General features: G+C 43.2%; 1 protein-coding gene across 2 annotated transcripts in view; it reads left to right on the forward strand.

The window, feature by feature from the left end:
• fstl4 (follistatin-like 4) overlaps positions 1-22,561 on the forward strand; it is a 120,070-nt gene that overhangs the window by 9,850 nt on the left and 87,659 nt on the right. For both annotated transcript variants that reach the window (XM_042093440.1, XM_042093441.1), the window contains exon 3: positions 7,488-7,521. In XM_042093440.1, coding sequence (XP_041949374.1) covers positions 7,488-7,521 — 34 coding nt within the window. The remainder of the gene's footprint in view (positions 1-7,487; positions 7,522-22,561) is intronic.

Raw genomic sequence — 22,561 nt, forward strand, 5'->3', positions numbered from 1 at the left:
TAAAGTGTGAGCCGTAGTTTAAGGTAGTGAACGGGGACCAGGGAAGCAAAACATGTTTAGGGTTAAAAGGTTAAACATGATTTACTTAGGATCAATGCAGGGGAATAGAGCTTGTGGTTGCAGATGCTTGGGACCGGAGCAATGAGTTAGTTGATATGGGTGCTTGAGTATATTCGCATCAAAGACATGTGGTTTAATATTTAGGATAGATGAGCATTATGACTAGTTTTGTGGAAGACTAGTGCTTGTGAAGCCAGATGTGTGTTCTGGTTCGATAGCTCACCTGCAGCGGCTAGAGTGAGATGAATGCATTGAGCTGCAGACCCAAGGCCAAGATAGATGCGTGAGAGCTACACCTTAGCACCTGCTCTTGGAAAGCCCCCCCAAAATAAGATGGGCAGCATCAGTAATGCGAGGGAAGCATGACCTTGCGACGTAGACAAAGGACTTCTCAGGACAATTCATGCCTGTATGTGACAGGAGGAAGAAACATATGTAACTGAAATATGACAAGACAACGAACAGATGAGTGCTGGGGTACCATTGGTGCTTATGCATCTCAGAGTGCAGAGGAGCTCTGAGTGACGTAACAAGACCTCGCTATACCAGCCGCACCAACTGTGGCAGGATGGTACAGTTTAGAACTGGCTGCTGGAGAGACAATGAGTAAAGGTAGCAATGAGGAGAGAATAAGCAATACATATTGCCCAACTGGATGCAGAAATCATATCAGTCGTGCACCAAGCACTGGCCCCTGAGTGATGAGTGGAGGGGTGTGCATACACGTGACATTACATGTGGCCGGCACATTTTTAATCAAAGCGACTGACAATGTACCCTGGGAATCCAGAGTTCTCACGGAAGCGTTTGCTCAGGGAGAGACTCGAGTCTGGCAAGGAGTATGATGCACGTAACTTTGGTTCCCCGCGATGCAAGGGGCAAATCATATCAGTGTAGCTGATATAGCGGGCCAGAGGCGATCTAAACAGATGACAGACGTAGTGTAGATTGCGTGAGGTGAGATTTCCAAATGCGTGCTTGGTGCCGCCCCCTCGAGTTGGGACATTACGTTATTTGTGGCCAGACCCTTAACCTGTCAGATTGGGTCAGGTCCTCCAGGCTACTGACAATGCGGTAAACAGGTTAAAGCTAAAACAATTCTCCCACAATGCCAGTGCAATTAAAACAATTAAGAAGGTAGAGCACAATAACAAAAAGTGCATCAGTGAGTGCCGGTTTTACACAGACAAGAGTCAGTTCTAGACAGGTGATAAGTGCCGGGATTAGGAAGGCTAGTTTTAAGATGTGCTACAAGAGGAGATATCCTCGAAAGCGCTGGCCTTCGGGAGAATTGTGAAGACGGAGGGATGACCCCACTCCAGTATGAACTGGAAACATGATCCATGCGATTGCGTGATTCCGCGAACCGGCACTGCCATCCCTGTAAGAAAGTAGATGTTAGTGTGATATGTGGAACTGCTTCTCCATTGACGAACTGCATCCCCTCAGCGGAAGAGGGGAGGCATGACGCACCTGCAGGGGTTAGCAAATTAAAGATTGGGAGGAGAATGTAAAAGGAACTTGCACGTCCTCCCTGGCGCGATCACTTTGGGTGAGCATATCTGCCAAAAACAAAACAGCCAAGGCAAAATAGGAGAATGGAAATTAGAGTATACATTATTTGCAGAGGATCCTGCTAAAACGGCAATTCGAGTCAACAATCAATGTGACGGATGGCGTGACTAGATGGCTGAAATCACATGGACACGCAGAGACCCGTTGTGTTTAAAGAGAGTGCATGATGGGGGCAGCATTGGCCTGAAGGAGACTTGAATCTGCCAGTGATGATGGACCGCTCCGTTTTACCTGCGAGAAGGAAGGAGTGGTTAGTCAGGTGACATGTAGTATCGTCATCGGTAAAACAACCAGCCAACGGCTACGTTGGTAGTCGTGATCAACGAACTTCCAGCATAGGCCACCACTTAAACCACAACTAGCAAAATGCAAAATTGCCGACATAATCATGAACAGCCGGTAACCATTAACACCAATATATGGAGTGCTGAAGCGACCCACTGGTGGGCAGTGAGCAAAGTGAGGCCTGCCATAGAATTCCTAGGAACCCAATACACGATACGGAATCAGAAAAGACATTCTCAAACATACAAAAGACGCTAGAAGGATATGTTAAATACACAAATGACACAGCTTCTTAATTAAAAGCTCAACCAACACCATGTGGGCATGAGCCCATCACTGTGGCGTCAACTAATGAACAATGACATAGTACGGGCATTGAAAAGAAAACACCCATAATTGCCTAGATAATAGCTTGTGTGACATAGGCTACTGGCAATTGATGACCATGGGCCGGCGTGTCGTCATTTTGGTTCGAGCTTTGGTGTAAGACCCCCCAAAATTGAGAATCCAGATAGCTGAGAACGTCGGGGATGTCACGGCATACCTGGGACATGACAGATCAGCGGTAGCTGAGAGTAGTTGGCAATGGCAACTAGCAATCAACAGCCCGTGCTACATTGAGCAAGCTGAAGCGCAAACTCGCATACGAGACCGACTGAGGAGGACTTGAGCAGTGCATGCAGAGAATCACCCGAGGAAGGCCGTGTAGACTTCCCACCAGAAGGTATGCGACGCAATCCCAGATGATTAAACAAATGCAACGAATGAACTGGCTTCACGCAGCCATGCACAAGGAGTGATACCTGAACCGAAGTTCCAGCAGACGAGTAGCCTAGCCTAAAGTCTATGCAGCCCAACGAGCCGCGAGGCAAATTAAGAGGCTACACAAAAAACAACTGGTTTGACGACGCTCAACCAAGGTAGACAACGAGATAACCACAGTAAGTGTAGAACATCAATTAAACAGGTCTTGGGTTGGGTTCAACGGCAACGTGGTGCAGGCTAGCAATTAACAGCACAAATTGCAGGGATTATGAAATCAGCAGGAATTATTGTAAGGAGGCCTAAATGAAAGTTAAACCGTGTCAGACGAGTCAGATTGTTTGCTGCACGCCGAATATCGTTGGCAAGCGGGTTGCATGATTGTGGGTAGAGTGTAGCCCAGCTCGAGGAGCTTGGGAAGAGAGCACAATAACCTTACCAACCAGACGCTGAAGCTTGAGAAATCGTTGCCGAAACAACATGGGCCTGCAACAGAGTTGCGCGAGGACGGCGACCCGGCAGTTGGTTACCGTGAAGTGAAGGCTGCAACAGCGTGAGTGTGACTGGCTTCGATATGCAGAGATTAGCGATGAAGCGACATGCAGTGGCCCTGACCGAAGGACGCACAGGTCCTAACAGCGCAGCGAACGAGCGCGGTTGGATTGTAACAAGGAACGCCACTGAGGGCAGAAGGGGCGAAGGTAAAAACGCAGAGAGCCCAGGCCCGCGCGGAAGCCTGAGTTAGGACGTCAAAGTCAGCGTACTGAGAAGCAAAAGCAGTGTTAGGTGGAACATATTTAAAGAGCCCACTGAATTCCTATAGGCTAGGGCTGATTGAATGAGTGAATGATCAGATTGCAGGGCTTTCCTGAAAAGTAGGCAAAGCTAAGATTGGCTCCATGTAAGCATGGGAGGAGTAAAGCTACACTACGAGTCTTCCTAGTAGGACTTTCGCTGAAGCTATCATTTCCTTTTGATGAGTAGCCTACCTTATGGAAGGAAGTAGTCCCGTAGTCATAATGACAGGACAGACAACACAAGTCATTCTGCTTCTTGCACTTTCAGAGATGTTTCTTTTGACCCTGAAGAGCTGCAAATTGTCTGCATTTCACACATTCGCTCAGAATCTGAACAACATGGACGTGTGCTTTCAGAATGGTGGCCCATCAAGGTCAAAATCAGTCATTTCCATTCAGAGCCAGTACCAAGATGCACAGATGATGCAGAGAGCAGCTAAGTGGTGCGATTAGCAGGGATACATGGATACAAATACGTATTTAACTTTCTTCTTGAGATGACATTTTTGTGGGTATTATCCTCAGAAACGCACCTGCTTCAAAGAGTCATCTCAACCCTCACAGCACACAGTTCAGCTGCATTAAGGTGTGTGCCTGGATTCAATTCACAGTGCGGTGAAACTTTGCCTTTTGGATTATAATGGTGATTCACCAGAGAGAACAAACAACAGGAGAGGAAGGGGTGAAAATGGAAGATGAGATGGCGTTGTGGATAGAGAAAAGCGCAGGAGGAAAACATTAGACTTTAAAAGGAAATGCAGGAATGGATACAATGTGGATTGTATCCACACCATTGTGTGGCTGCTGCTCATTTCAACACAGGCCCGCAGGGGCGTTAAGACCGGGGCGGGGTCATTAGAACACTTCACCTATTCTTTGTGATTTTCTAAGCAAACTGACCCTGGGAGGTAATATCATCAGCGTGTGCATGCACCAGGAGTAATTGAATAGCCTTCAGTACAGTTGAGGAAATGGCCAAGGTTGTAATAGCTCCTAGCATGAGGGCATGATAAGATGAGCTTTGTTCTATTATGCACCAATGCTGTAACCACCATACTAAGCTCACTCTCTTCTGCTTCTGCATGGACCTCGGCTCAAATGTTTTAGTTTTTAACTCAACAATTTGGGGAATTTTGGAGAGTAATTGGAAACAAAAACAGGACAACCACTTTAGTATCGTAAGACGCTTAAGACTGAACGTAATACTAAGCAAACAGTTGGTTTGTGACAGACACAGTCATTAAATAGCAGACTAACAGATTTAATTCAGTCAATTAGAAGTTGACAAAAAATGTTTGCACCTTAAGTATGTAAATACACGCATGTAGAAAAAGCTCACCAATTAAAACCTTGCTGATTGGTTTGAGTGCGAGAGCAAAAAAAATGTTCCTGAAGGGAAAAAAACAACAACCAGGGTTTGCATTTAGTAACATTGTTGATATTTACTGGATCTTTTGATCACAACAAAATCCCCACATTAAAGTAACACAATGGGGAGTACCCTTTTCATCAATTTTCAACATATTGGGTACCCATTTAGTGCTAAAGGGGTTCCCTTTTTGTCTAAATCCGATGAAAAGGGGCATGCTTCTATCTGCGACGGCCATGTTGTAAGGTGACGGTGGCAGTGCAGTAGACTGAAAAGTTGTGGGTTCAATTCCCGGCTTCCACCATTGTGCCCTTGAGCAAGGCACTTAAACCCACGCTGCTCCAGGGACAATGTAGTCCCTTGTAATAGAATAGACATACTGTATGTAAGTCACTTTGGATGAAAAGTGTCTGCTAAATGAATACATGTAAGGTGCAATACCAGGCGTTCTGTGCACACATCGGTAATGTCAGTCTCCATTCTCCTTATGGTAAATCCGTGTGTCATCAATAATGAGTTTGAAACTTTTTAAGGTGAAAGAACTACACTGTGTTGCTTTAAAAGCTTTCTTCAGACTCCAGTCCAACCCCTCTTGTCCTCCGCCTCCCCTGGACCTCTGCCAGCTGTAATTGCAATTAATAGAAGCACTTACGGGACAAATCATGCCTGTAAATATCACAGTTAGCATGTATGGAGCTGATCCAGCTAATGACACCAATGTAATGCTGGGGAAAAAGTAATTTATCATGGATTGCCATAATTTGCTGCTTCAAGACTTGTTACTACCAGCAGCTCTCTTTTGAGAAAGATTCACTCGAAGAGGGCAGTTTGTCTTTGTGTTCGCAAAAAGGTCTCCTTCAGATTCCATTGTTACAGGTACATTTCTGGGTGCAAGGAGGGGGAAAAAGATTTGTGTTTGTGTGAATTTGTATCAGAAACCCATTTTTTGGGCTGTACTTGTTTCTGTGTCAAACGATCTGTCGCATGAGACATTTTTTTTTTTCATGTTGGAAAAAGTAATTTCACAGCAGTTCAATTTACTGAGCGATGTGAAGTAATTGAATTGTTGGGTCTGATTCTCTCATTGTGCATGTCATAGTGGCCTTTTAAATGTCACGCTGGTTAGAGTTGTCGATTGATTCAGTTTGAATTGATTTTTACTCTGGGTGGCCATGCACTGTTATTGGAATTAACAACAGACTGTAGAACAGAAAGAAAGATTTTTTAATCAATGGTAAGATTATTTCAAGAGGAAACATTTTACCGACAACTATGTCTTGTCTGAAATCTCTATATCAGGCATGTGTAGTTCTTAAAGCAAGCACAAATGACATTTTATAGGGCTATTTAAAGACATCATGTTACAATAGACTGAGAAAGCACTGTCTTATGCCTGTAATTCACTGATAGAAACCAGTTTGACATGCCTCTTGCATAGTAGGCTCTATGTCTTATTATTTATAGGTAAAGTTGAAATGCTTTCTTTCTTTGCTAAGTGTCGGGAAAATGTGGAAGAATCAGGGTATTCTGAGGACAGGAAAAATATGAAAGCCATACCCTAGCAATTAAGATGGACAGATGGAGGGAAAATGGAGGATTTCAACTTGGCCTGAGCAATGACTGTAATAACATAGAAGCTTCAGTGTGATTTTAAAGCTCTAGAGGATGGAGGCGCTCTGTGAACTGACTGCCAAAGGCTACCGCACACATATGCTTTTTTCCCCCCACTGAACCACTTCAGTGGCCAAGTCCAGCACAGAGAACTGCTGCTACTTGTTATACGCGGACAATCAAAGATACCACTTGTAAACTCCGCGAGCCAGAAGGGCTATTAAAAAACGCGGCGGATCAAAAAGACTGCTTTGAATGGGGAGCCCCTGGACTTTGCTGGCACCGCCGTTTTGCCAGGTGGCCAGGGATGCAGTCAGAATCGCATGTTGTGTTCGAGTTTTTTTTAAATGGTTTGGGGTGACCAGAGACCTGGTTTGTGCGACTGTTACATATTGCACATAGTACACTGAAGTGCAGAAATATTGTACCACGAATAGAAGAGTAGAAGATAGCCTCTGTGTATTATAGTATAAGCCTTTTTTCCAGGGGCATCCTTGTAGAGAATATCAGAATCAGAATTAGGTTTATCAGAATCAGAATTAGGATTATTTGGTTGAGTAAGTTAGAACACACTTGGATTTTAGAATACACAAGAAATGTTCTGATCACTACAATCCTTACCAGAGTGTGTTTGTCACAGACTTTTTTAGAAAGCTGTGATCTAGTTCGTCCCGTTGAGACAGAGGAGGACTGGAGTGCTGTATATAATTACAGTGAGAAGATCTGAGCTTCACTCTTTTGAAAGCTGTCATTTCAAAGAAGAACAAAGCTGGCATGTCAAATGAAAATATGTACACATTCCATCCTTGTCTATTTTGACACATTAGCTTTTATGTGTTGAGTCCGTCATCAGTAGCCACAAATTATTTAAAAAAAAATCCTTTTTTCTATTAGGATGATCTGAGGAGGTAATATAAATATTTTCGAATGAGCGTGAAATTCATTGTTTGCATCAGACCCTGTCATAGGTGGAGATGAAACTCAAACACAGTCCAGGTGCTAATTATGTCCCATGTGTTTTCTCCCAGCAGAAGAGAGAGGCTGAAGGCAAAGCTTCTGAACGTGAGTACATCTCCTGCTCTCCTCCTGTCTGTGATATCAAGAGTTACTGTGCTGGTGTAGCCTACTGTCTGATTTACTGTGCTGATTTACCAGTCTTCCTGCGTGTGCTCTTATGTGTCCCCCTCCTTAATGATGATTGTACTGTCATTTATCGGATACAATAGTAACTCATGTAACTAATACAGTGCAGTCACTACCGCAATACAACATGCACACTAAAAGTGGTTTTAGTCCAGGTTCGCCCCTGATCTGACTCAAAGTTGTAGCTCAGTGTTGTGTTAGATAGGAATAGCCTCGCTTGTGTTGTGTAACACCCCCAGCTTAAGTGTGTTCCAGTTTAGTGCCTTTCATATTGTGCTTGAAGCACTTACCTGATGTGGTCAAATGACTGCTGTCAGTGTTTTTGCTGCTTGGAAGCCCATCAACCCTAAAGACATGAAAATGATTCAGTTGACACATGGACGTGTGTGTGTGTGTGTGTGTGTGTGTGTGTGTGTGTTTGTGAGCTTCGTTTGTTTGTTTGTTTGTTTGACAGCTTTGTTTGTCCTACATTATACCAGCTACAGCAGAGGCTGTATTATAATCTGGTTGCAGAATATTTCTCCTGTCACTGGAATCATTTGGGCCAGTGAACCGCACTGGATTTTCAGCATGTTCAAATTTATGAGGGGAAAATCTGTGACTAGTCTTCACAGTAATGGCAGTTGTGCTGAGATGACGCAGTCCCTCCACTTGGACCTTTATGTGTATTTCAAGCCATCTGCATGCACAGTTATCAAATAAATCATCAGCACTTATCTGCATCAACATGGGGTCTTCTAATTTCCTTTAGAAAAGAGAAATTCAATTTACTCCTCATTTTAAGTGAGAAAAACATGCCACATTTGAATTGGCAGAACAGGTAAGTTTGGTTTGAATATTTGCTAATATGTTCATGATTTCTCTCCAGGGACTAATTATTCGTTGGGTTTTTTTACATTCTGAATAAATATTCCCTTCTGCGGTCGTCTCTCCTGTTGGCTTTTTATATGTGAATTGAAGCAATTGCTAGTGTTAGTCAGTATCATCATCTTACAGTCTATGGATACCCCTAATAGCTATATTCCTCTCTCTCTCTGTTCCTCTCTGATATGGGAGGGATTGTATTGTAGTGTCTTACTGCCTCACTTCCAGACGCCAGCATTAATCAAAATGCCCCAGTTTTCACTTGAGAGACACAGTGCTACCTGCTGAAGCCACTGCATTGCAAACGTGGCACGGCACCATTCGACCGGCTCAGACAGAAGTCATAAATAAATGATGCCTCACGTCGGGAACACCACATGTAGTTGCAAAGGTCACATGGACGATAAATTATTTTTTTTACTCTTTCTCTCTCTTTCTCTTTGTTTCTTTCTCTCTCTCACCAGAAAGCACAATTGAATAGATTTGATTATCTTCTGGAAAGAAACTATTAATATGGCCTTGAGTGCTTAATTTATGAGCCCGAGCGGGGCTTTAATCAGGGTTCGTTACTGTCTCAAATTAAACAATGAGCAGAGGCAGACCCAGTTAACCAGGCCCGTGGTTCATTTAGGCAGTAATTGCGTGGGAATTAGACAGGGTAACACCGACAGAAGAACTCTTTAACCATCTCTAAGTGGCAGGAGCAGCAATAGCACGAGTGGGAAATGGGGGGTAGGGAGATTTGGGGGGTAGGGAGATTTGGGGGGAGGGAGGGGGGGGGGTTGACTGAAGTAGAGAAGAAAAGGGGATTGGGCTGTAGGCTCTGTAATGCACCTTGAGGCGTTTTTCAATTGTTTTGGTGCTTTATAAATAAAATGAAATGGAATTTAAATGGACTAGAATGGGAGAGACTGTCAGTGGAGGTAAAAACAAAGAGAGCCGTTGGAGAGTGCAGCTAGGAGAGTGGGATGCCTCTCTCCTTAGGTTAAGTTATGAATATGGAATTATGATTATAATGAGCAGCATTGCTATTATTGTTTAATATCTCCACTCCGGGTGCACTGAGGACACGCCACATGGTTATTCGTGTACAATGAAACTCACATTACTGGTGCTCAGTTAAGATGAGAAGTGTGGCCAGCTCTTTATTCACTAGTTCAGATTCCGTAATTTGCAAACAGATAATAGCATAATAGAAAAGCATGTTTGCCGAAGTCTCTGGCCAGGGTCCTGAAGTTATTTGCGGGATCGTGTAGGAGTCAACTGCGCAGGCAGGAGTCGTGCAGGATTCCGCCATACACCACTTTATTCTTTAACTATGGAAGACGGGGGAAGTGGTGGGTTGCGAGCGGAGTGACGCCGATGCTGCAACTTTGGGAGGTAGAGGTAGACTGCGAAAAAAAATAACCTGTCTGATTGAAGGAGGAGGTGTGGCAAACTCCGTCATGCTCCTCCCAACTTCCATTTGTAAACGCCATCGACATCTAATGCCACCCCAATTTTAGCATTATAGGCCTAAGCAATTAAAATGAATATAGGCTACTGTAACTAACCGCGGTAGCTAACGGCAAGAGAAGTTGTGAGCAGCAACAAATTATTAGAGAGGATTCAGAGGAACAGAGCAGAGCTACACGCTGGTGCAGGTGCTCCAAGGGTCAGTAAGAGAAGTAACGGAGCAGAGCTACACGCAGGTGCAGATGCTCCCTTGGTCAGTTAGGGAAGGGCTTTAATATGCTTGAACTCTCTGAACACAGAGGAAGGCGACAAAATTCCTTTCCTTGCCCTCTTAGCAATGAACGACAGAGCACCAGCTCCTGTGTATCAGCTGCCTTACGGCCAACGCTGGCATTGAGTTGGGGTAAAAGCGATGCTCCCTTAACCTTAAATAGCCTACATTTAGTGATCACCACATAGATTATATTTTGTTACTATTTCATGTAGACATGGTCTCAGATGAGATGCCGAAACGGGATAGGGTGGTGGCACCAATCCAGGGAAAGAGGGGTGAGGGAGAACCAGGGACGCGGTCCCTGGCTGGGGAAAAACGCGGGCTCGAACGCGGTTCACGCCGGTGGGAGATGATGGGGAAAGGGGAAAAGGTAGCAATGCGGTCGCTACGGGGGAAGGGGGAGGAAGTTGCGCAGCACCCTGGGTCGGCAAAGAGAAAAGTGGGGAGAGTTGATTAGCTGGAAAAGAGAAAGAGGCAGCAGTAGCGGAAGGCAAGGTAGAGGGCTGCACGCGGGCTGCCATAACTTGCTGAGTTGAGTGAGCAGGGGGAAAAGGCTGATTAGGAATAGAGAAGGAGGCCACAGTAGCGGAAGGCAAGGTAGAGGGCTGCACGCGGGCTGCCATAACTTGCTGAGTTGAGTGAGCAGGGGGAAAAGGCTGATTAGGAATAGAGAAGGAGGCCACAGTAGCGGAAGGCAAGGTAGAGGGCTGCACGCGGGCTGCCATAACTTGCTGAGTTGAAAAACATGTTGCATGAACAGAGGGGGAAACGCCGGAGGAACAGAGCTCTGCGCTGCGGCGCTGGTGCTCGGTTGATCGGCTATAGGAGTGGAAAGATAACTGATTGTTGGAGAAGGTGAAGCAGGTCTGCTTTCCCTGCGGAACAAGGGCAGTCGATCCTACACGCATCCAACTCTGCTCTAATCAAAGATATGGTCCGCGGAGTAGCTCACCTTCTTCGGGTCGTGCGGCGACTATTGCTGTTATTAGAAACAGGCGAGCGATTGGATGCCCGAGAAGGCGCTGGGGAAGCCAATCTGCGCGACCGGCGACTCGGCTCCTGGCTTGACCAAACGCATCTTGCGAGCGGAGTGACGCCGATGCTGCAACTTTGGCAGGTAAAGGTAGACTGCGAATAAATAACCTGTCTGATCGAAGGAGGAGGCGTGGCAAATTCCATCATGCTCCTCCCAAACTTCTGTTTGTAAACGCCATTAAGGTTGATTAGAGCTTGCAAGATAGTACTCTCTAACCCAGCCAAGCTTAATCGTATTTGTTCCACATAGACAGCCAAACTGAGCTAATACAAACTGCATGCTGGCTTTAAGAATCGAACAGTGAACAGTGCAAATTAACTTGCAGTGAATCTGGCAGTGCAGAAGTGTTGTGAGTGTCAAAGGTTTCTGTCAGTAGTCTGAAGAGGAAGTGTTGTGAACAGGTGTAAATGACATGCATCATCACTTTGAACAAGGAGGAATCCTCACCTCATTTACAAGCACTTCAGAGTGTGTGGCAGGTTTTTTTCCCCTTCTCTTCTCTCCAAATACTCAGTTGGCCCCATTTCGCAATCCTTTCCCAGGCTACAAATGCGGCGCCTTAGACAGCATGCATGTCGGAGCCTTCAAGCCTTCACCTGGTGAGATTACAGGATAGAGTCCGGCAACAAAGACATGCGTGGTTACAACGCGAAAAGACCAGAAATATTTCAGATATGAATTTTCTATTCAGTTCAGTATGCAAGGTGTTACCCTCAATTACCCTCAATTCATTTTAAAATTCACAATATTGTTTATTTTGAAGAGTGGAATAAATGCTAAAAACATTAGATAAAAAGAGTATCAAGAGCAAAATAATAGTAAATAGAAAAAAAACAGCAATAGAAAAATCAATGGGTATTCTGGTCAGTACATCTCCGGAAATATGAAACAGGTGTTCCTCACGGTAGTGCCCTGGAGCTTGTGCAAAATGGGTCTGTGTGAGACGGACCAAGCATATGTCCCCACTGAGCTGTCTTTCTGACTTTTAATTCCTCAGGTAGGCAGTTGGCACCAGCCTTGGATTACCTCCAGGTTCTAAACCGCCGGGAGCACGAAGCTCTACGAACACACACTAACCAGCCCCACCTTACTGATGCACTCTCAGCCCTACATGTAAAAGCACTGGGCTTTTCTCAATACAAAGTACGCTAAAGTAAGGTCTCCCGTTCTTGAAAGTTCAAACTTGAAAAGTTAATATCGTGAGTCCAGACTCTGGAGAACGCGAGGACACAGGACGCTCAATTTGTAGTTTGAGACAGCAGCGTTCTTGCCAACGGCAGCTTCTCTTGGAACAGCTCGGGAGTCTAGTCATTTACCTATTGCTCTATTGGCCTATTTCTGACATTTACAATAAAATATATAATTCACCAGCTTGTTTAAGTTTGTTTCTCATTGATTTTTTATATTAAATATTAATAACAATATATTCACTTGCCGATGGCAGGAACAACGTTTGAAGTTCGCAGTTTAAGTGACAGTTATGATTAACGTTAGTTGTGAAGCCTGTAGCCTACCGTTTATAGCCTAAACATGGATCGGATTGTAGCAGCAATTATGATAGGTAGGCCTATTATGTATCAATGCTGCCATTTCTCTTATGTGAGTGTCACGGCTGAGCTGACGTAATGCATTGTGGAATCTTCAAGCCACCAAGTCACCACCCGATGCATCCTTGATAAAACAAACGATTCGAGAACACTTCCGGGAATGTTCTTGAATAAATGCGAACTTGTGAATTGGAACATTACTTCGGCGGTGATTGATGACGTTTCAGAACGATTTTCAAGTTCATGAGAACACAAGTATTGAAAAGAACGCATATTGAGAAAAGCCCACTGACTCCGTATAAGCACTGGAATAATTCCATACTATTATAACAACTAACATGGGCCTAGACATAACCAAACGATCCCTGTGAATATGATTCTGCCAGTGTGTGTGCAGAGCGTTTACTTTCCTCACTTGTAGCTAACTGCGTATGAAGAAAACAGGAAGACTGTGATGTGGTGCAGTACTTGAAAGCACCATGTCATTATAAACTTGGTAGGATCTGGCAGTTATCCCAACAAGCTGCTTCAGATGAAAGAGAAGCCATTGAGAGTAATTAAGACCTACCCTGGAACTGGTTGTAAGTCGCTCTTGGGAGGTAGTGTGGCAGTGTCTACTGACACTTTATTTAATTAAGATGTACAACATTAAAGGGTGCCCCGGCCGAACACCCGTAGAAGATATGGAAAATGTCACTGAGCCATGGCTGTCTTCAGAAAATTGCACAGAAAATTGCACACGGAAGCAGATGCCCTCAGATTAACTGGAGACGTGGATAGTGGATTCTTCGCATCATAAACCTCCGTCGGGAGGAAAACTCACAACGGAAACCCGTGTGTGCGAGCGTCCTTATTATCAAAGGATTTCTGCTTTCCAGGCTTTGATTTGCACCCGGGACTATCTGGGGTTAGGGACCAAAGCAGCCGAAGGATAGCAGAAGGAAGCTGTGCCAAAACTTAAGTCCCATATTGAGCGTGCTCAGAGATGCAGTTGAAGGACTTAAAGAGGGCACATCATATTCTCCAGAGACTTCCGGAACCTTACTCGCACACGATGAATAGCACTTGCCTCTGACTGAGTGAGGTGCATAGGTCTCTCCAGCTAGGGGAATCAACTCTCAGTTGAAAAGAAAATCGAGAAAAATAAGGAACAAATTCTGTAACATGATAAAAAAAATATATTTTTATAACTTCATGTGGCATGAGCTAGCAGAAGACTAAGTCTTTCACTGAAATATGTGCAGTATTCAGTATTTCCCCTCACTTATTGGTGAAACCCAGTAGGTTTTGTCAGTGAAACTACTGTGTTATCGGCTGTCTGCACTACTAACAGTGAAGTGTGCAGCAGTCATACATGTCGCAATACGCCGTAAATCTGGTCCGTATTCCCATAGCGAGGCGAAATACAAAGCATTACATTGTATCCTAACCACATCTGAGCGAGCGACTGTGACTTCGCAGAGAGTCTGGCCTCGATCCATTGGCAAACGTTTATTTCCTGGTTGGTGGATGCTTGTCTGAAGTTTGAAATCATTGGAGTTCAATCACTAACGTTTGATAATGACGTATGTTAACCACGGGGGACACAACGATAACGATAGGCTTGCAACTTAAACGTAATCGCTCTCAGGAACGCTCTCTGTTCGCTGGTTGGTTCGGAGACAAGTTGCGAAGTAAACGAAGTAACGAGTGCTATTCCAGACGGAGTACTGTAGGGAAAAGAAATCGAGCGGAAGTACGTAGGCAGACGGAGGCCAGGCTAAAAAATGCTAGCAGTATTCCACTTGTTAACATTTTTGTGGACTAATTATGGTACTTATGGTACTTATGCTATGTTGGTATTAGAGATATAATAAACTTGCGTAGCCCTCGTGCTACTGTATGATTCAGACAGTATGCTCTTGACAACAAGGTTGTATTACCCTCTAGACCCACTCTATCTACATCAAGGACTTTTATTGCCTGGCATCAGTAGGGCCCAGGTTTATGGGGTGAAAAAATAAACGATAGTGCTGAATTCATATGATGTGTTCCTTTCTCTCGCCAGCCAGCCAGCCTGAGTTAGAAAATAAGTTATTGAGATGGGAATCTCATCTGGTGAGGTCCTCTGCACCACTTTGTCACTCCATAAAGGACAAAGTGTATTTGCATATCTCCGGGGAAGTGGAAATATTCATCAGATGCTGTCAGGTCAGGTTACTTGACTCAGTAAACACAACCGGAGAAATTCCTGCATGCCATATGTGTCAGACAGACACACAATGCTATCGGAAGTGTGAGAGTTTGTGTTGAAAGCATGAACACCTTCGGATAGGTTATATCTTCTTGAATGATACTGAATATAGTGATGTGTTAGTTTGCAGATCTATCATTAATCAAAATGGCTGTTCATGTAATGGGCATTTAGGGATCTTGCTGTAATGCTGTTATCCATAAATTAGTCCAGGCCTCCAAGGTATGCTTAGTTTGCTTTTTATATTTCTCTGGTTATGGCGATGCGTAGAATGCACCGGAAAACCTTTGATTTAACATACACACACATAAACACACACACCCAGGCAGGCATACACACACACACACACACACACACACACACACACACACACACACACACACACATTGTATGTATATATATATATGCAAAAAGGAATGTTTATAATGCTGCAGTTGAAATAGAACAGAATAGATAGCTGACATCCTGCTTGCTGTGCCTCTGGCAGAGGGCCCAGACTGGGGTGAGAAGGGCTTTCACTGTACATGACTACCCTGCCTTGCTTTTATTATTAATTAGTGCTATGCATTGATTATTCAGAATGAAATATTGGATGCTGTGAGCTTTCCAAAAAGAAAATGACCAAATGGAAGTTTATTTCAGCAGCATTGTTTCAGCAGCAGCAACATCTACAGTATGGCTGATCTTTTGGTGGACACCCTGTTGTTGATAGTAGCATACTTAACAATTACAATTCAACCTTTGTCTTGTTGACGACAGTTAAATGGTAGCAAAACCATTTTGAGGAAAGGTTGGGTATGAAACCTTTAAGGCTGTGTTAATATATTCCTATACATATGGATATGTGCATGTATAGTGAGTATAGTATTTAAAGGTGTAAATATTCAGAAAATAGGGATGTCTGCAGACATCTCCTCCCCTCCAGACAAGTTATTCATATAAAATACAGCTCAGCTTTACAGAGCTTTTAATGTGATATTTGCATTTCCAGCATCATTTTTACATTTGACAGGCAATTACTAGTCATACTTCTTCTGGCACCACGCATTGAGCCGCGCTGCCAAAACTCGGGCTTTGAAGGTAGTCTTTTAAAATCCAATCTGCAGTTTGTTCATTTATGAGCCACTTTTACCCTGCCCACTTCCTTTGTGGTCATGATGTGCCGTGTGCACGGGAACACAGACAAACATTTTGATGAATGCTTTCTACAAATTGTTTCCGTTTAGCAACAGCAGCAGGCTTATGAATAGTGTTTATACTACACTCGATTTCTGTAGAAACTATTGCTTTTATTGTTTGTGCTTTTGTGTCTTCGGGATCTCGGGATGATATGAAACAGTGTGCCGGACCAAATTGCTTTTGTGAAAGACACCTGGCGTAGTGTGGTGCATGCTTTTGCCTGAAATATGCACACCTGATTCTTGTCATAGTCCATCACCTATAAAAAATATATGGCACAAGCCCACAATGAGAAGCATCTCCCATTTGTTCACACTTTCTGTGGACGCATGATTTTGCACCAGTGCTAAAACTAAGGCGTGTGGGTTGAGCTGTCTAAAAGTTGAGAACCATATGGCCAATCTGTGTCTTCGGTGGTCAAAGATCTTATAGATGTTAGAAAGATATTTTCTGCCCACTCCCTCGGTTAAGCACTCTATCACAGCTTTCCTCCCACTCAGATGTGTTGTCACTGAACCTATCCTCCGCATCCATAAACCTTGCTAGTCAGAGGATATTTATCTTTCTCCGGCTTCTACTTTTTATATATACGCCAACAATAGCAGGTTCTTTTGATCATTTCCCCCCCACATTTTATATTCAGTCGTATTAGGCTAAAACAGTAACTTTTTTCTAGTTTATTTGCACTTTAAACAGTTCTGTTAAGAACATCTATTCCCAGGGCTGCCATCTCTCGTCAGTTGGGGTAGCACACTGTCGGGGATGATAAAGAAATAACTACATCCGACACAACAGGCTGCCTCCAGATAGTTCCCTTAAGGTTAGGCCAATCTTCCCACTTCAATTGCCCAAGCCATCACTCCCATGCCACAGTGCTGGAGCCATAAAAATGTATTTCTTGTCTGTTGGATCAGTCTTTGTATAGAGCTTAATGTGCGCTATCAGAGCTTCCCTGTCTATATGCAATATGCATCCCCCTCCGTTGCAAATAGATATGTCCCATTTTAAGACAATGGAGCACAACTGAGGACAAAGCAGATGATTGTTTTTATTAAGGTTGCTGACTGGAGGCTGCTTGTCTAAAAGATTCAAGAAACAAAAGAAAACAAAAGAAAACTAAAAAAACGGTAGGCGTAGAGGAGGAAGGGGGGCTGGATTCACCTGGCATTAAGTCATTGGGGAAGAACCCCAACTCTCTTCTCTTCCAAATGAGCTTCATATTCAAACACAAATGGGGCAATGTGAGGGGGGGTTGCGGCAGGTGTGGGACCAGAGCTGGACACCCGAGAGAGAGGCTCCCCACCTTTTCTGTGCCTCACTTAACCATCTCACAGAGGAAGTGGGTCGAGGCATGAATTAGGGGTGTCTATCTCCGAATAAGGGCAGCCTCTTTTTTTTTACATATATTATACATCCAATTCTGAATCCTATCTCTTCTTCTTGTCTTTAAATATGTAGCATTCTCATTTAGTTGTAAGTTAGTTGTACATTATGAAGTGAATATTAAAAGGGGGTTTGATCCGATCGCTGCTACAGTAGCATTTTACAGGGAATCTCTCTAATGTTGCTATTTCAGTTATAATCATATATATTTAATATATTTATGGCTTTTATATAAACACAATTTGACCCTGTTCTTCCTTTTAGAATGTACATTTCATTTTTGTATTGTCTTAAACACAGCATGAAGTCAGTCAGCACTGATAATCTGAAATCAGCTGCACACAATTATGTTGCACTTTGCTTGAATAGCCTACCCCCTCCCCCTTTCCCTCCCCCCCTCTCCCTCCCCCTCTCCCTCCCCCTCCCCCTTTTTCTGTCTGCCTGTCTGCGGTCCGCGCTTTTTGATGTCATATTTGGCATTCAGATTTTTTGGATGTCTAACTTAATGTTCATGCAGTACGATGACACAGTTGCTCTCCCGGAGACATTTTTGCATCCTTGAGGAAAACATGAATTTCCACTGAACTAAAAAGAGATGTGTGTGTGTGTGTGTGTGTGTGTGTGGGGTGTTGGGGATTGGAGAGAGACTTGAAAAAGGTAACGTCTCCGTTTAAACAAAGTGATTTAAGGACAGACAAGTGATGTCTGTCGAGTGTTTACAGCCTTCCTGGGTTTGTGGGGAGGAGGAGACCCGGGTCCTCTGCTTTAATAGCTGTTTATGCGTGTGACAACGATAGCAACACATGCACTTATAAATGAGCTAGCTGCTGTTTGTGGACCCAGCTCCTCTCTAGGTCATTTTCTCTGTCTGTGGAGAGCACCTGATATATGCACTGCTTAGCTTGGTAACAATAAAAGCAGATTTAGTATAACATTAAATATTAATGGCGGTGTCTTTGAATATTTTAAGAGCGGAGTTAGCTCTGTTGCAGTGGCTTCGTCCCCTTACATACTGTACTTGGTGATGCACTAGCAAAGCAGGAGAGGAATATACTGTGGGAGGTGTGGTGGTGCTTATTTTTTTGTTAGTGTGTGTGTGTGTGAATGTGTGTGTGTGTGTAGTAAGAGAGAGAGAGAAGATTTAATCAATGAAATATATATTAACATTTACATTTAAACATTTAAATGTCTCCTACTAGGTGGAAATGGTCCCAATGAGTGAAGTATTGCAACTTGCGGGGGGTGGGGGGGGGGGGGGGGGGAGGAAAGAAGAAGCATTTGGGATCATGTGATCCTCAGACTCCTGCATATTTCAATGCTTCTTTGTCCTCAATGTTCATTTGCCCGTTTCATTTGGTGCTTACCGCAGCCATGCCAGGGCTAAATGGCTTGCCATATTTGGTGCTTACTGCCACCATGCCAGAGTTAAATATCATATGCTATATTGGTTTTGATGGGGTGTGCCCCATTTACGGGGGCACGCAGTATGATATACGCATTCATTATGCCTATATCATCTTAATAATACCGTAGCCTATCTTCACCCTTAATGTGTCCTTGTTTTCAGAATTGTTTTCAGTGGAAATGCACTGTAATGGGCAAAAAAGCCTTTCAATTGGCTTCATGTGAGAGTACATGAATTAAGAACTCTAAGCTGTGATTCATCTTTCTACAGAGGTTAAAACACAGAGGAGGCTCATCTCGCTATTAAGAAATGTAGAACATTATGTCGTTTAATAATCTCTAATATCAAGTTAGTTATAATGTTGCTTTATAATGCTAATATTTCATGGAATAAGTTACTCCTGGCTATGAGGGTGAAAATGATGGCTCCCTACCCTCTGCCTCCACCATTTTGCCTAATTACATTGATGAATATCCCAAGCATAATGGCATCCATGTATAATTAATATTATATATCAATATTATTTAGTCAGGAGCATATGAGATATGTTGAGTTATCTGGACGTGCTATCTTACATGATTCACGCACATCATTTTTTCCTCTGAAGCATAAATATTTTAAAGATTTGTCCAGACATGAGGATTCAGGCGGGTGATGGCATAGCATTTGTCATCTGCATGTGTTCGCAGTGGAAGTGCTAGCTTCCTGTCTCTATGATTATCTTCTGCACAGCCAAGTATGGAACGTGGTCATTTAGCAGCCATCGCCCTGTCGCTATTCCCCCCACTGATGCGTAGAATTAAGCACCGTCTATACACAAATCGAAACAGACACGGCTGCTACTGTAGCTCTGCTGGGTACTCACCCAGTGGTAGGGTGTGGCGAGTACAGTATCTCAAATTTAGAACAGGCTCATGCTGTTTGTCTGTGTGTGCATGGTCAGCCTTGTGTGAAGTCTAATGTCTCTGTAGAGTTCACAGTAAGTTCAGAACGCAGGGGCAGACGTGGTCACTCGAGGGAAACCACTGGGCTTTCAGGGCTGCACGTTTTCCCAGGCATTCCTATGCAATATGCTGTATGTATAGAGTTTACCCTAGCCATTTGCACCTGCACAGATGCAAATATTAAATAACGTCACAAAGGTTGGCATATTATTATTAATAATAATAATAATAATAATAATAATAATAATAATAATAATAATAATAATAATATTAATAATAATAATGATGAATAAGCTTATAATAATAAGCTTTATTTGTATAGCACCTTTCATACACAGAATGCAGCTCAAATTGCTTTACATTTAGAGCATTTAACACAATAATAGAGAAAATATTAATAAAAACAAACAAAAAATAGTATTCCTTACTTAAAAAGGAGATAGGAAATGTGTATGAATATTTGCCTTGCTAATGTGTCAGGTGAAAAAAAAACTTGGGAAACATATGTTGTTAAAAAGTGCAAAAATTCAGAATAGCTTAGCTGTTGATTGTTGGGATTTGCTGATTTGTTCACCACCACCACATGCCTTAAAACTTTGCAAACTCCAGCTTTTAATGTGACAGAAGAAATGCCTGGAGACAAAAAGTTTGCTGTAGTTCAGAAAACGACACCTGGTGTTATTTTTGATGCCACTCAAGCTGTTATGCAAAGCATGCTGCTTAGCTCACCTTGCGCACAATAGAGACAGAAGTGAAGTTTGTCACTTAGCCGTCAGCTGGATTTAGGCTGTGCTGTGTGATTGGCAATGTCTTTAGAACAAGTACATACACTGCAGGTTGTCAGCTAAGTCTTCACATGAGTTGTGTTAAAAGAGGTGCTATTTGTATTAGCCTATTTATCATATTACAAAAAGAGGCATAAAAAAGACTTGGTAAGGAGAGTAAACACAAACACACACACAAAGAGATATGTTTGAATATTTCAGGTTCTGAAATGGGGATTTGGTGATATAGCATGGCTTCATGCACCTGAAAGAGGTTTGAAGAACGCATTGTTACATTTTAAGTGAGCACAACTGCTGCAACTTCAGGGCTTCAGATAAGCATGAAGGCAGTCAAAGGAAACTTTGAAACAGTGTTCCTGGTTGAGTAAGAGCTAGGCTGGATTCATATGCCTTAAGTGCACCCTGTTTTCTGTTTGGATGAGTTCCTTCCCGAAAACCCAGCAAAAGTGGTCAGAGAATTGCTAATACTTACTAATAGTTTTTTCCCTTACCTTGAGACAATGGAACCCCATATAAGTGAACACAGAGAAAATACCCTAGCCAGATTTCATTGAATGACTAATGTGAATGCTCTATTGCCATAAAACAGTAAATTAATATATAGTGTGGCTGTGACACTAATGATGGAATTAAATAGTAATAAAGAAGGTAGGACTCGAGTCTACGCTCGTAATAACAGTCTTGGTCTTTAATATTTCCTACAGGGTTTCCGGTTCAAACGTTCAAAACCAGTGCAGATTCTTTGAAATGAAAATGAATCAGACTTTAGTGTAATGCTCTACAAAACGATGACTTTTACCATTTAGTTACCATTACCTCAATGTTGTTTTCTGTGCCACCGGAAATGCCTTAGGACCGCACTTGTTTGTTTATGTGGTTGACAGGGTCTATATGTAACAGGAGTGTATGGCAGTGACCAGAGATAAGCAGCCAGTCTCAAGTGATGTCTGTGTAACGGATGCCAGCTAGCTTAGCTGTGCGTGTGGAACGTTGGTAAACCTCACTCCCCAACGCCTCAAGAGTGCTGCTGGCATGAAAGCTAGTAGCCTGGGCTTTTAGCTCGATTGTCAGCACGCGACTCCCGAGGTGCTGCTGTTTCGCGGGTTCGAGTCCGGGTGTGTGTAGGCTCAACACAGCGCAGGTTACACCTGAGAGTTGAACTGAAATATGCAATGTTCAGATAAGGTAAATGATGATAGTGGAGTGCCAGGGAGAATGTAGACATTGTTTATGTTAATCCTATTAATTGTTTAATCCTAAACTATTTTCCTCATGATAGGAACCAAACCCAGGGCTCCCTTGAAAAAGATGTGTAAGATCTCAATGGGACGCAACTGGTAAAATAAAGGATAAATAATAACAATAATACAAAAATAATAATTGTACCTGACTGAATATGTAGTCATGGGCAGGCTTAATGTAGCCTGGAAAATCCAGACCCTGGTAATCTAGAAAGATTAAGGGTCTGGCCACGAACAATGTAATGGCCTAACTCGAGGGGCGGCACCAAGCATGCATTTGAAAATCTCACTGCACGCAATTGGATAACACAAGACCAATGTTTACTGACCTCCAACGTTGCAGCGCTGTCGTCATCTGTTTAGCTCGCCTCTGGCCCACCTATATCAGATACACCGATGATTGGTTCCCTGAGATGCAAGGGGCAAAAGTAACGTGCATCATTACTCATTGCCAGAGTGTCTTGCAGACACAATTTAAATTGTGCTCTCGCGAGAACTCTGGATTTCCAGGGTAGGCTTAATGTAATTTTTTCTGCTAAATTGAGAGGCTGGTTTGAAGGGGATGTCCTCGTAAACACAGATGCAGATAATGACAGTGCCCTGTGGCCTGACT

This window comes from Alosa sapidissima, chromosome 5 (assembly GCF_018492685.1).
Source record: "Alosa sapidissima isolate fAloSap1 chromosome 5, fAloSap1.pri, whole genome shotgun sequence".
NCBI lineage: Eukaryota > Metazoa > Chordata > Actinopteri > Clupeiformes > Clupeidae > Alosa > Alosa sapidissima.